Genomic DNA, 15,370 nt, shown 5'->3' on the forward strand with positions numbered 1-15,370 from the left:
CATATATAATAGATGATAGGTAAATTTATATAGTATGAATGGTACGAATCAACGATAAATAAATTATATAAGTGACTAAACGGCTATAGTATACCACAGAACGAACGACTAACGAAAAATATTACAGTTAGCTCATCTGCTGCTCACTAATTCAGTAGGTGGTTAATTGTAATTTGTAGTTGCAACTTGTAATACGTACACTTCTCTGGGAAAATGCGAAATACGTTTAACCGATTTATTGGGAAGGGAAGTGCCGTGCGAATTTCGAATGTGGTCATGGAAATTCATATTTATTACGTGCTAAAAATTGGAAAAAGAATAAAATCGATAAACCTAAACAGTTATGTTTGGCAGGGCTGGAGAAACGTTCTCCTTCATGGTAATATTTTTATTTTATGCAAAATATGTAAAATTACAAAAATAGTCTAGCAAATACATGAAAATTAATTTTATAAAAAAATTGTAATATTTTCTATATTCTTGGGCCAGAGAAATTAATTCAGTTATAATAAAGTAATCAACTATGCAAGTATGCCGTATTGAATGTTTAAAATTTGAAAATAGTAAAAAATGGGTGTATGTTCAGTAAAGCAACAATGATCGTTACTTTTATGACATAGGTATAATAATAGGTGTTATAATATAATTGAGAAACTATTTTCTTTATGGAAATAATGGAAAAAAAGGTAAGAGTAAAACATTTATCAATTTGTTTCCACTGTATACAACATTGTTTTTTAATCCCAATAAAAATTACTGAAATAATTTCAATCAAAAAAATATTTAATTACTCTAATAACATAATTACATAAGTATTTATATTAATTAATAGTTGAAGCATATTTTAACACAGTAAAAATAAAAAAAATCTTATACAGATAAAAACTAAAGTTAAATAGAAACTATTAAAAGTATTCATATATTAAATAATAATAATAACGTAATAACATCATTTAAAGCATACTTGTAATTTAAAACATAAAGAATATAAATATAAAATAAAACCGTAATAGTATAAAATCACAAAAATATCATATATATTTTTTATCTTCCACTCTTTTGAGAAGTAAAATAGTTTATACTTTGTAATAGTTTATATTTTGTGTACCTAACTTTTTTTATACATAAGAAAGGCAAGAAATACAAATAAGGCACAAACATTTGAACATTTTAATAACTTTTAACAAAAAATAAATGTATAGAAATATATTTTAAAAATTTGATCTTATAGTCGTAGTATATAGTAGTAATAAATATTATTAACTTGGCCACGTAAATTGGCCGACAATTTTTTAATTTGTTCAACCAAATGGCACTGTTAGTACATTCAGTGCATGCTTAAATTTTCAGACTTTTGTTAATATTAAAGTCAAATTTTATACATAAAATACATCAATTTTTGTTCATTAAATTACTCTTGATGGATGACAACAATTATGATTTATAATTGTAATAATAATAACAAACTGAATTTCCTTATCAGTAAAATATGATTAAATTAAAAATAATATAGATAAGACTTAACAAAAAAATAAAATAAAAATAAATTACTGTCAATCAGTCCATCAATTGAAAAAACAAATTTATGAACATCTTATAAATATTTTAAATTTATATAATAAAATAAAATTTTCGATGAGATAAAATTTAGGTAAGCGTGTATGCTCAATTTGAACCCGGTCAATCAACTTTTAAAACCTGACCGGATACTGTCGTTGTCACCGAAGCGCATCTACATTGTAGTGTCCACCACCGTTCGACATTCTGTGATCACCACCATTGGACATTCTGTGATCACCATTTGACATTCTATAGTCGCCTCCATTTGACATTCTATGGTCACCAGCTACTGATGGTTTCTTGTATAATTCAAATGCACTACCTCGTTGGTCACGATGTTGTGTTAAATCTAGTGTATTTGGATCTCTATGGTGTTTGTAGTATACATGGCTACGGTCCATCTGTTGAGAAGGCTGTTGTCCGTTACCACCTCGTCGATCATAACCTCTATCTAAGCTACTACCGTGACCTGAATCAGCAGTATTTACGTCAGTTGATTCAGATGAATACTTGCTAGGTGATGATGGCATCTATGTATAATGGTTTTAAATTAAAAATATTAAAAGTTGTCAAAAATAAATGATTCATCAAAAACAACTATTATCAAAAATACTCACCCCATTGGACATATGTGATGAATATGTGCTATCTGCCATGCTGAATGATTTTGAGTGCTGGAAACCAGCAGGAGGTGGTTGATAATATTGCTGTTGATGTTGCTGTTGTTGCTGCTGCTGTTGTTGTTGTTGCTGCTGCTGCTGCTGTACTGGTGGTCGGTAGTTTTTAGGTTTTGGAGGTGGTATAGGTTTATAGGGTTGTTGTTGTGGAGGTGATTTTGGTAATGGAAGGGGTTTACTAGTCGCATACTCAATCATACCTCCAGAAGTACCACCTGGAGGTCTACAAACAAACAAAATGCTAAATAAGTAAACAACACTACTTATGACAAAAAATTACTAAAATTAATAAACTACAATAAACTACTAGGAAAAATGAATTATATCAAAGCTATACAATATATCTTTCATAAGAAAAAGATATATCATTTATTGGATCAATAACATTCAAGCTTCTATAAAACTGTAAAGTTTTTAATTTTGAAATTTCCCTATAAATCAGAAATAAAATTTGAAGGTATTTTCTTAAAATTAAAAAAAATAAATTGAATTTACTGACCTGTATTTTGGATAATCTGATATTTTTGTGTCAACTGGTTGTTGAGTTGACCTAGTAAATCTATAAGGATCATGATGTCTACCTAAAGTGTTATTACTGCCTGCCTTAAGATCGTCTTGTGAGTTTGAACACAAAGTTGTTGTGAGGTTAGCACTACCATTGCTGCCCCCATTCATGCGTACACCATAACTATCATATGACGATACACTGTCATAGCTATTGTGCATATCATACAACTAAAAGATAAATGTACATTTTTTTTATAATTAACTAAATTATAATATCTTTACAAGATTTTATTATAACATACTTGTTTACTAGTGCTTGTGTGGGTCCTTTGGTGATGGGGTGTTGCATTTATATAATTGGGTATATCTTCCATACCGTTTGGACTAAATAATCTATCTGTGGCTGATCTTTGACCATTAGTACGGTTTCCATGCATTGGTTTTGTGTTTCTATCAACGCGAGGTGGTAGATCTGGAGGACCATTACCATTTACCATTAATGTTGTGTGAGTAGGTGGACCAGCCATACGTAATGTTTGAGGAGGCTCATAACTTGCCTATTTAAATTAATTGATTCATATTAGGTTTATATAATAAATAATTTTTTTTTTTACTAAATGTGAGGAATAAAAAATATGATTTTCTTCAAATAAAAAAGGACTTTTAAGTTAATTTCTAATTTTAATAGATTTTTTTTTCTTATAACTTAATAAATAGTTCATACTTGTTTAAACACTGATGGTGAGTATGGTGGAGGTGGATTATAATTAGGAATGGCTGAATCATCTTGAGTTGTAATGCTTGGATCACTTGAACTTTTCACTAGCCTTGAACCAATTGCAGAAGGACTGGCTGCTGCAGTGGAAGTTGGGGACGCTAATGTTGTGTTACTAGTCTCCATATCACTTTCAGGAGATGATGCATATGACAAACGTAAGGAGGTCATCGGGAATAACAAATCATCAGACAGGTTTTCTTCAGGCTGAACACATAATGCATGCCACATACACAAAACAACATGTTAGTAACTCACAATACATAAATTAGTTAATTTACAAACACAAATTAAATAAAGTTAATAAAGGACATAATATTATGACGACTTAAAGTTATCTAACAAAATTATCAAATATCTAAAACAACTAAAATTGAATAAAAATTTAAATAGAAAATAGGAATAGAAACATTTTTGTAATATTTATTATTAGATCAAAAGTAACAAAAATTAAGAATTTCTTTGGTAATTTATTAGACATAATTATAAGCAACTAAATCTAGAGTAAATAATATATTTTAAAATAAAAGTTAATTATTACGTAGTATAATAATATTTATTAAAAAATAATTTTTGTTATTTAAGATCAAATTTTAGATCGTTAAATTACAAATAAACTGTTAATCGTGCAATATATTATAGTATTATAAACAACAAAAGGACACACAAGTAGTTAATCAGAATTTCATATGTAACCAAAAAAGTCATTTGGTTTTCTAGCATAATCAGTATCACTAGAAATAACATAAGGATCACAAAATGGATATGACATGGGAAGTAAATAAAGATCCGATAAGAAGTCTACAGTCTATAAATAATAATATATTTATAGGTTTAGAATACTATTTTTTTTTAAATATGTGTATCATTTATATGATAATAACAATACCTTTGTCTCGCTGACCCAAGTTGGAGAACTCTGGTGTTTATCGATTAGTTCTCGAAGCTTGCGATACCAAGCATCTCCTCCATTTAAAGTAAGAGATGAAGTAAATACATGTGACCAAACTTTTTCTAATTTTTGACATTGTTCCAATAGCTTTTTACTACTTTTATGTGCAGTTCTATAAAATATCATAATTAATTATTAGTAAAAATATACACACAAAATAGTTAAATATTCATTACTTTGGTAATCCAGTACGTAGTTCTTTAATCACTTGTTTGTTATCAGCTCGCAACATGATGACTATAGGATAAAATTGAGCATAGTTTAAACGGTCTACAGCATTTGGAGTGACATCTAACAAGGCATGTTTCCCTCGGTCCATAATATCACGAATAGCACTTAACCGTATTATACCACTGATTTTCTTGCTACCGTCAGTAGTATTGTTTTCAAGTTCTAATAAACCAAACCAATTTCATTAACTATAATTGAAAATTATGTCAAAATGTAGATATAAAAAATGTTAATACTTACGAGGAGATAAGAATTTGTCAGGAAAATCTTTAGTAAGTTTTTCTCGAGCAATATCTGATATCGGTCCAAACAATACGACTGGTCGTACAAACCCTGTATGACTCAACACCACTTTTTCATAGGCTGGAAACTTGCTTATACTATCCCCAAATACCACATCATCCCAATTTTCCTAAAATAAAAAGCCAATAAATATATTTTCTTATAGAATAATGTTTATGATATTATTACCTTGCTCAATGATTTTGATCTGCGATGATTGTGTTTTCGGCGTCTAAAGAAACCCCCTTTACTTTCTGAAGCATTCATTTCTTTCTTAGTAGCGTTAAACTGTGCTGTAGCTAGTTCTTCAGCTCTAGCCTTATTCGGTATTATACCCTTTTGAACTTCTTGATTGTTTCTCCCAATACGGAATACTTGCCAGGAACCGACTACACCATTATGCAATGTGTCCATTACATGGAACACATCACCTTTGCAGAAGCTCATTTCACCTTTGTTCGGTTGCTCATAGTCAAAATGAGTCCTATGGAGTTTTACAAAATCATATTAAAAAAACTGTTGAATCATTTATTTGAACCTGGTTATTAATTACTTGATATGGAATGAATCGCCTCGTTGATTGTTCATAATTTGTTCATATTGATCGCGTCTGTGTTGAACGATAAGATGTATTTGATCTTGAAGACTCAATAAAAATAGCACGGCTTCTTCACGAGTCACACCTTTCATATCCATATCGTTCACTTTTAATATCTTGTCACCTGGTTGCAGACCTTGGGTGAATGCAGGACTTCCTGGTTGTACGGCAGTGACAAATATACCGACTTCGTTACCACCTGTCAATCGAATGCCAACTGACCCTTCTTTTTGGAATGTAATAAACCGAGGATCAGGCCTGTTATTAAAATTCAAAATTAATTTAATTGCTCATCAATACTGATTTTATAATTAATAACTAACTTTAAATGTTTTGATTTTTGAGGTAATGTATCTTCATAAAACTGTCTAGTCGTGCTGTAATAATCTGTAAAATAATAATAAAAATAATACTTAAAAGAGTGTTTTTTAGTTGTAATCAGGGATATACTCAAAAATTTCCAATTGTTTTTTATTTTACATATTATTGGCAAACAATAAATGCACATAAATTTAAGATAAAAAATTAAAAACAGATAATACTATACAATATTATGTACACTTATTTAATATATTTTGAATTTTTTTTTTTTTTTTTGTAACTTAAACATATATATTTATAACTAATATTGGTATTAAAATGATTTGATAATTTATACCTCTATTTTTTAGAGCATTTAAGTGATTAAACTTGTTTATAAAATTATCATATTTCAATGCTTTGGTTGATGTATGATACTAAGTATACCACAGGTTTGTACACATTTGCATAAATTTTTTGATTAATTTTGTTTCATAACATTGACTATATAGATTAAAAATACGAAATTTGTTTAATTCATTTTCTTGGAATTTTGGATATTTAGATTTTTTGACATTTAAAAAACTTTTTTTTATAATTTTAACCACACTCATTTTTTAGTGAAAATTTAAGTGTTTTCTAGAAAATGTCGAAAGTAATTATTGTTATTTGTCAATACAAAAACTATTATTGAATTTTAGTTTTTATATTTATCGATTAAGATTGAAATAAGTTATAAACTGATTTCCCGCAATTTCAATAATATTGAATAATTTTCCACTATCTGTAAATACTATGATGAGAAAATATCGATTTAGAACTCGGGCAATTGTCCATTGATATTATTTTATGTACCTATAACCTTTTGATTTTATACTATTATTGTTATTATTACTATTATTTTGTCTGCCGTCGCTTTGTTAAGGCAATAAAAATACTTTTTTCCTCGATTTCATACATTTTCTATAATAATTTTAGGAATATTAAAAATACATAATTATATAATTGTATATAATTGTATTTGACAAGCGCTTGAAGCTCAAATGGACAAAATTTGTCAAAACAAAAATATGCAAATAAATTTAAATTTTATAATTAAAAATAAATTAAAAATGGAAAAATTAATAAAGCTATGACGGGTAGTTCTTTTTAAAATCCAAAATTCAAGAAAATATGTAAGCACTAATGATATTATAAGACAAATTTTAAAGTTCAAATATCGAAAAACTCGGATATTTAAACACAATGTAAAAACAATATTCGATTTAATTTTATAATTTACATTTTTCTATAGCAGTGAATAACCCTAATTGCCAAACTTAAATAAAAAAGAAACATTATTTATGATATCGTATTTTTTATTATTTGTACCTTCGGGTCTCGGTGGCGGCGGTCGCGGAGGTTCTGAATGATCTTCAGCACCACTTCTACTACGACCATGGTTGTATGTAGGTCCAAGATCACCGTTATGTAAATTATTAGCTAAAAAAAAAATACCGTATAAAGCATAACATTAAGCAATCTGGGCACCCCATGTAGGCACAAATTATATATTATAATCTTATAACTACTTTTAAAACGTATTAATTGTTATAATAATAAACTTGAAAGTCTAAGTACAAAAAACATCGTTTACAATAAACATACTAAATAATTTATGAAATTTTAAATATTTTTAGTATTAATAGTCGATCAAATTAATTACACAATTTATAAATTTTCAATTTCCCGTTAAAGGTCACATAAAGGTTTAGGGAAGAAAATGTGTTCTGCACTATGACGACAAATTAAAAGCACAGGGTATAACAATAATACGTTGTATAGTATGTAGATTATTTTTTTATACCAGACGTGTTGTTGTCCATGGCAGATGTGGGCCTGTCCAATTGACTCAAAGAAACGGAATCCAACAGCGGATTACGGGACCGTCCACGAGGTGCTAAATTACTTTTGGCTTCTTCCAACATGCTCCTGCTGGGTGGCTGTACGTACAAGTTTTGTGACGGATAAGCTGATCCGTTAATGCCGTCCATGTAGTTGTTGTTTTCTAAATAACAAAAATGAAACAAAAAGATAATAATGTTAATATTGAATGTTTTAATTTTTTCAAATCAAGTCAAAATATTAGACACCCTCTCATAGTCCCATCTAACTAATTAGCATCCTTTAGACGAGATTGTATTAGTATTTTAATATTATAAAACACTATAGACTCTATATTATTAACTATAGAGTACCTATAGAACAAACCCAACGTTTCGCCTTAATATACCTTTTGTGTGCAGAGATGTCGGTTCGGATGAGCCGGAATATTGTAAGACATGTCCGTTGGCACTCCCTTCTCGGCGCACGGTCAAACTTAGTTTGTCTTTGGCTGATTCGATCAATCTCCTAGCTTCTTTCAGAGTCATGCCGTCCACCACTGAATGATTGTTGATCTTTAACAACACGTCACCTTCCTGGACGCTGTTGTCGCCACCTTTCGTCCCCTCTTTGATGAATATCCTGCTGCCCAAAACGATTCCGAAATCTAAACGGAATAAAATACATTCAATACTAAAAGTAATATTATGTTCATACACATATATGTATCGACTATCGGTTATATAAATTAATACTATACGCTTTCAAGATAATATACAAGTTCAGCGCATGAATTTGGAATAACTGAAATCTTCTCTTATACATAGATTAATTAGGTATAAACTATAGTAAATAATATTATAAATCTTTGGTAAATACTAAGTATTTTTTAAGGTTTGAATTTACCATATCTATTACATATAATTAAAAAATAAATAAATTTTAAAGAAAAATGTACTACATTAATATTATAACTCTCCAATTCATGAACTACAAACGTATAATCGGTCTAAAAATTCGAATAATTACCGTCTTTTTTCCTGGTCTTATTTAGATGAATACGCAGCGTGTGTGGCGTGTTTGAGGGCAACACTAGACGACGTCTCAGCGACAATGTTACGTTCTCGCCACATTCCCTCAGCACGGCAACAGCCGTACCGTATTCGACGTTGTCTAGTGACACGCCATTGGCGGTCATTATTCTATCGTTAACCCTGTAAATATTAAAACAAAAATCAGCGTCTGCCAGATTCAAGGATGAATCTATATTATATTGTAGAAGGCGATTGATTCACGTTATACGCCATAATGATAGTTTCAGTAATAATATAAAACACTCACATAAGCTTTCCTTCGGCAGGACCGGACTTCAATACATCAGACACGGCTATTGAAGGGTCACCATTGGCAAAATGAGGATTGTCTCGGCCACCGCTAACCGCAATTCCAAACCCGTAGCCGGGAACACGGTTCAGAGTGACTTGATGAAACTCCCAGACGATGCGATCTCCATTCTGCAGCAAATAAAAAAAAATAAATATTAAGTATTAATTCTTTAATATATGAATATATCTATGGTACATGATATCCATTAATAATATAAATAAATAACAATTATTATATAATGAACGTAACAATAACATATAGGTTTAGTATTGAAGTGGGTGGACTATAGAGGAAGAGTAGAGGATAATAATTACTTTTGACGCACTTCATAAGCAACCATTACTTTTGAAATATAAATATTAATTGTAACAACATTTTAAATGTATATTATATACATATAATATAAATATATTAAAATAACGAGTGAAATATATATTATAGGTAATTAACAATAACAATTATTAATTTTGTAAAGCGCGGTTATATATTAAAATCTCAGCGCTAATAATTTTATTATGATGAATACAATATACTTCATAATTTGTATAAATATAGTATAATATGTTTAGGTATATATATATATATGTATTACTAGCTGAACTAGTACGGCATTGCCAGAAATTAAATAATGCCAATAGATTTACTCTGTCTTAAAACTATATACAATTTTAATGATAATAATTATTAAGTATGTACCTATGCTGTTTCAAAAAAAAAAACCTAACCAAGAAGTTTGTTTTTGATTTTTACATCGTTTAACCTTATGGCATGTATTTGGGAAAATACGGGTTATTATATTATAACATTTGGGTTAGAGTTGTGCGTTGATCGAATTATCAATTTTTAAACCCCTTTTCACCTCTCTGGAGGTTTAATTTTGGAAAATCCTTTCTCAGTGGGCCTCTATATCATGAAACAAAACTACAGATCAAATTTCATCCTAATAGCTTCAGTGGTTTAGGCTAGGCGATGAATCAGTCAGTTAGGACAATATATAGATACACATTGGACAGAAGCAAACATTATTAACTTTCAGATGGTTAATTATGTTCGGCGAATTAAAAAAATAATAATAAAAACCTAACAATAATATTCAATTAAAATGATATCGTTACAACTACGTAACGTTCGTATAAAAAGTTGTATGTGCGTTTACACATGATGCAGATCCACTACCTACTTACAAGTAGGTTGCTCTTCCTAAACATCCTCGTTTGATAAAATATCTAACACTGACGCATAATGCATTCTCAATTGATAAGCAATATATGTATATTTATACTAAGTATGTGACCTATAAAAAAAAAAGATATTTTTCTTAAAATGTTCAATTGTTATTATAAGTATATCTTATAATCCTATACCTACTTATAGAAAAGAGTATATAATAACAATAATTTAGTTTATACATACGAATTTTATACAAATAAAAAATGATTCCCTATCCTATATATTATAGGATATTATTATACTTGTAGTAATTAACGCCAATTCATTGAAAAAAAATATATAGGTATATAATTACAATTCAAAACTGTCAATCGTCTACCTGGGGCAATAAGTATAGACATTAGACAGCAATAAACTAATAATATAACCTAGATTTCTACCGTATATTTATAAATATAAATATATAATTAATATCAGAACGGATATAAAATCTTCATTTTTCAGCATACATAAAATTATAAAAACGTATCCAGCGAACACAAACACATAATACGACACGATCGCTAAATTACTAAAGTTCAACAAACACTACGAAATTACATAGTAATATCATAAAATTAATAGTCTTACACGCATGTGTGGTATCCATTTAACTAACGTAAAATATAGCAAATTTGTGTTCAACGAAATCCTGAATCAAGGGCGTATGTAATTTGTGCCACATCTAAAAATTAATTTTGGTAATTTGCACTATTTTTCAAAGTTGTAGTTCGCGCGTCACATAAAACTAAATTAAAGAGCATTATGTAATTTGAGCAATAATCTTGTGCCTTCGAAAAATTGTATAATTTTCACCATTACTCATCTTATTCAATTTGTAATTTGAGCAACTTTAAAATAACTTAACATTTTTTTTTTTATATAGATTACTATATTGTATTTTTAATTAATCATTAATCAATCAAGTTCATTTAAAAATTACTAAAAATTATTTCAAAAAATATTAAAAAATTAAATAAGAAAAAAAATATATAAAAATCCGTCATATTAAAATTATAAATTTATAAATAAATGTATATAAGTTATTTTCCAATACATTGTTTTTCCTATAATGATCTTTATGTTTTATATGCCTAAAATAACATATACCTATAAATTATAATACTTAAATAAAAACTAGCTTACCCGACTTTTTTTCATACTTGTAACCTAGGACGAAACTTAAATTTTTCTATCAATTTTCTTATGTCTATAGTCTTCAAATATTTTTTTTAGATTAAATTAATCTAGATTAGGCATGTGTCGGTATTATCGTATAGCTGATGCAATATTAGTAAATTATCAGCTGGTAAATTCCAACAATTGAAGTTAAAAGTGTGGTGCAGATAACATATTATCCTATTTAATTTTCTGTCGTACCGTAAATTACCAAAATTCATTTTTAGATGTGACGCAAAATACCATCTCCCTGAATCAGTTATGCTGTTTAGAGGACGCTTCACCCGCATGCGTTGTTTCTGTCCTACAAACGTACAACATATTAAAAACCGTTTCACGCGGGCAAGGACCACTCGGCTATAGTCCAAGTTAAGCAACTACATTTTTACTCTAGGTAAAAGATATTTGGGACTGTGCAACACTGCAACATCGTTTATATTTATTTTCGATATCAGAACTACAAAAAAACTTCTTATAGATTTAAAATTCATTGTTTTTATGTTTTTTTCAAAATTGAATAACTTTATCTGTAGTTCTGATATCGAAAAACGTTTAATCCCTTGCATGATATTTTTATTGCAATTCTTTTTTTGAGTCCCAAGTGCAGTTCGACCATTACTTTATTTCAACTCAAGTGCAATCCGACTATCTCGTTAACTTTCGCAGAAGAGTTAATTTATCAATTATTATCAAACTTAAAAGTAAAAATATCACAAAGTGTACTTCTGAAAATCGTTCGCATTGATCTTAAGAACAAACCTACAAAATATAAATACGTAAAATATACGTAACAAATACATTCTGGGGAGTATAAGTTTCAACAACCATAGAACTATTGTCGGCTATGAACAGGTACCTACATCGTTAGCCGAATCCATGTACCTATTCATCATTTTTTAGAGTGTACCCGTTGACAATAATGAATTTTTTTTTAACTATCAAATAGTATTATAACGAATACAACAATTATTTTCAAGAGGAGACATATTTCTCTCGTCTAAATAATATTAGTTTTTATGTAATTAAATTTTAATCTTACTAAAACTGTGTCCAATTGGCAACTCAAATGGTGAACGGTCCATTTTATATCTTATTTAATAAAGTTGTTTATATATTTAATACATCACTAATCACAATTATATATATTAGCACTACAGCACTCGACTGTGCATGGTGGTGGGAAGAAGATGATGGATTTGAGGATGCTACTGATAAACAATAATATTAAATTATGTATTTAATTACTTTGTCAGTACTAGCGTTGACATCGTAACAGTTTGCCACCTTATCTGGAAATACAAAGTTTGACGACCAATCTGTCGCAATCGAATTTTAACATACGATACTAAATTTATTGATTTTTAACATCAATAATATTTATTATATTATTAATTATTACAATAATATGATATATTGTATATGATTTTTGAACATAATTGTTATTTGGTAGCTTTAAGGTCAATACTAGCGTACCGTAGTACAGACTACGGTGTGATTAGGCTAGTGAAAACAGCTCAGAATTTAAAATGGAATATTCAGTGTGATTAACTCCTCGTCATATTTCAATATTTTATACTCTACTAACAAAACGTGCGCGTGCACACGTGCACGTACTATTGAAAGAATAATCGATTTGAATTTTGATGTAAATTACAAACGCAGTTCAAAAACGTTGGTACAAACTACAAATTATACATGTTTTATATGTGTTTGGTCAATTATGGTGAAAATTGAATACAAACATTTACATGTTATATGTGTCGCTGGGATTTATTTTTGGAAGGTCTACACGAAAATTTCATCGCAGACACATTATATTTATATACTGATTATATATTTGTATTACTTGAGAGTACCGTCAAAGAATTAAAAATAAAATAACATTTAAATAAAAATAAAGTATCAGACGCGAATATTTTCACACACAGTTGTACAGTACCATTTATATTTTATACTTACATGTCACCTACAACTGCAGGGGCGGCGATGTGGTCACTATATCATATTAATATATATATATATAAATACGTATTATGATATATGGCATATAGGTTAATGTATTATATACGGGTCGAGAATGGAAAAAAATAAGAATATTTGGCTATCAGACTAAGTTATAAAAAACGAGTAGTTTTAAAGCTATACAATGATAATAATTAAACGTATATATATATAAGAATGATAATGATTTATAAACTATTCTTGACTTCTAGTGTATATATATATATAAAATATATGAAATAATGTATGTATGACGCAAACAAACATTGGGGTTGGGTAGAATAAAAACTCAATTTTCGCTGTTCGTGGACATGTGTGTGTATGTAATAATAATAATTATTATTGTTATTAGTTTGTCCGTCCATGACAATAAAATTAATCACTGACTTGATAATTTACTACAAATGCCGGTAAACAAACCCGAAGAAACTGTTTAAAAACGTAAAAATATTACAAGAATCAGATTATTTAGTGCAATAAAAAAATCGGTTACGGTGGTATTTTAATAACCGGAACACACGATGATCTGGTTTCGTTAATATTATTATTATTTCTAAATACATATTACCACAAATAACACACCTCGTTTTTGTCGGGAATCGCATATGCAAAACGACGGTTTAATTAATAAGGTAATGATTTATATTTTCTATCACTCGCACACATACTATTTTTATAATATCTCCGTGCTTGCATATAAAATTGAATAAATTTTATTTGACATATTACATATAATAACATAACATACACCTAATATAATTTACGTACTGTGAATGCCAGATGTCTCGATTTTTATTTCGACAACATTGGTGATTACGTAGGTGTTTATAAAACAAGATTTTGTAGTTTTATATTTAATCAACAAAATGAAATAATAATAAAAATAAATAATAATCGTAATCACTTAGTATCATATCATAATTTATAATATGTAATCACGCGAAGACGACGCATATTCGTTAAGGTTGATGAACTAATATCAATATTATATTCAATAATTATTATAAGCACGCCGCGCGTATAACAGAAATCAATTCGTAAAAAATACGTTTTAAACGAATTCGAATCGACGGTAATGAATGTACATGGATACGTATTATATTATAGTTTTCGATGTAAACTATTATATTTATCGACCGGTTTCATAAAATGGAATTCTTAGTAATAGTATATTACATAAAATGTTGTATCAATACACGGAGTTTTGACCTTTGGCTTGGTCACGATAAACAAAAACGAAAATCATCACAGTTTTTGACACAATAATTTACATAGCATTGCTGTATATATAATTTGTCAAAATAACACGTAGTCAAAATCAACATGTTTCAACGAAGAAAATGTAAAAATTATTAAGTTGATAATGCTACGAAGCAGGACGACGGTCGGAAATTTTTTAACGGTTTTTAAATGTTTGTGTGTAACAACGCGACACACATAAACAAGTTGAGAGGAATATATAAAAATAAAAATTGTATATACATTGATTTTTTTAAATATAATATGTGTGACGAGTTTTGCGGTCAAATAATAAAAACACTTTGACTAATAGGAAAAAAAATTCTTTACAAACAACACGCGTGTAAAGAAGATAATATAAATAATTATTACGCGATAAACAAATTAATTAAAAATAATTTCAAACATCTTTACTTTCTAAGCCACCTGTCAAAAACTGGTTGTACATAATATTTTTACAATGAAGCAATGATTTAGTTCTAGGCGAAAATCCCTAATCCGGTCTTAATAATATTATTATTGTATTATAAATTCATAAATTATAATAATTATAGTAGATTCTTCTCCATTCAGATTTCTTATTTTATTTAGCATTTAATTCAGCTAAGTTT

General features: G+C 28.6%; 1 protein-coding gene across 2 annotated transcripts in view; it reads right to left on the reverse strand.

Moving 5' to 3' along the window:
- Window positions 1–762: 762 nt before the first annotated feature.
- The window catches only part of LOC114121897 (tight junction protein ZO-2), a 31,773-nt gene continuing 17,165 nt past the window's right edge, over window positions 763–15,370 (reverse strand). For both annotated transcript variants that reach the window (XM_050199178.1, XM_027984394.2), the window contains exons 2-17: window positions 9,087–9,259; window positions 8,775–8,959; window positions 8,155–8,412; window positions 7,729–7,929; window positions 7,254–7,364; window positions 5,906–5,969; window positions 5,538–5,840; window positions 5,174–5,468; window positions 4,943–5,114; window positions 4,648–4,864; window positions 4,409–4,583; window positions 3,469–3,726; window positions 3,047–3,301; window positions 2,737–2,972; window positions 2,178–2,460; window positions 763–2,090 (exon numbers count right to left, since the gene is read on the reverse strand). In XM_050199178.1, coding sequence (XP_050055135.1) covers window positions 1,719–2,090; window positions 2,178–2,460; window positions 2,737–2,972; window positions 3,047–3,301; window positions 3,469–3,726; window positions 4,409–4,583; window positions 4,648–4,864; window positions 4,943–5,114; window positions 5,174–5,468; window positions 5,538–5,840; window positions 5,906–5,969; window positions 7,254–7,364; window positions 7,729–7,929; window positions 8,155–8,412; window positions 8,775–8,959; window positions 9,087–9,259 — 3,558 coding nt within the window. In that variant the 3' untranslated portion in view covers window positions 763–1,718. The remainder of the gene's footprint in view (window positions 2,091–2,177; window positions 2,461–2,736; window positions 2,973–3,046; window positions 3,302–3,468; window positions 3,727–4,408; window positions 4,584–4,647; window positions 4,865–4,942; window positions 5,115–5,173; window positions 5,469–5,537; window positions 5,841–5,905; window positions 5,970–7,253; window positions 7,365–7,728; window positions 7,930–8,154; window positions 8,413–8,774; window positions 8,960–9,086; window positions 9,260–15,370) is intronic.

Source organism: Aphis gossypii, chromosome 2, assembly GCF_020184175.1.
Source record: "Aphis gossypii isolate Hap1 chromosome 2, ASM2018417v2, whole genome shotgun sequence".
Classification (NCBI taxonomy): domain Eukaryota; kingdom Metazoa; phylum Arthropoda; class Insecta; order Hemiptera; family Aphididae; genus Aphis; species Aphis gossypii.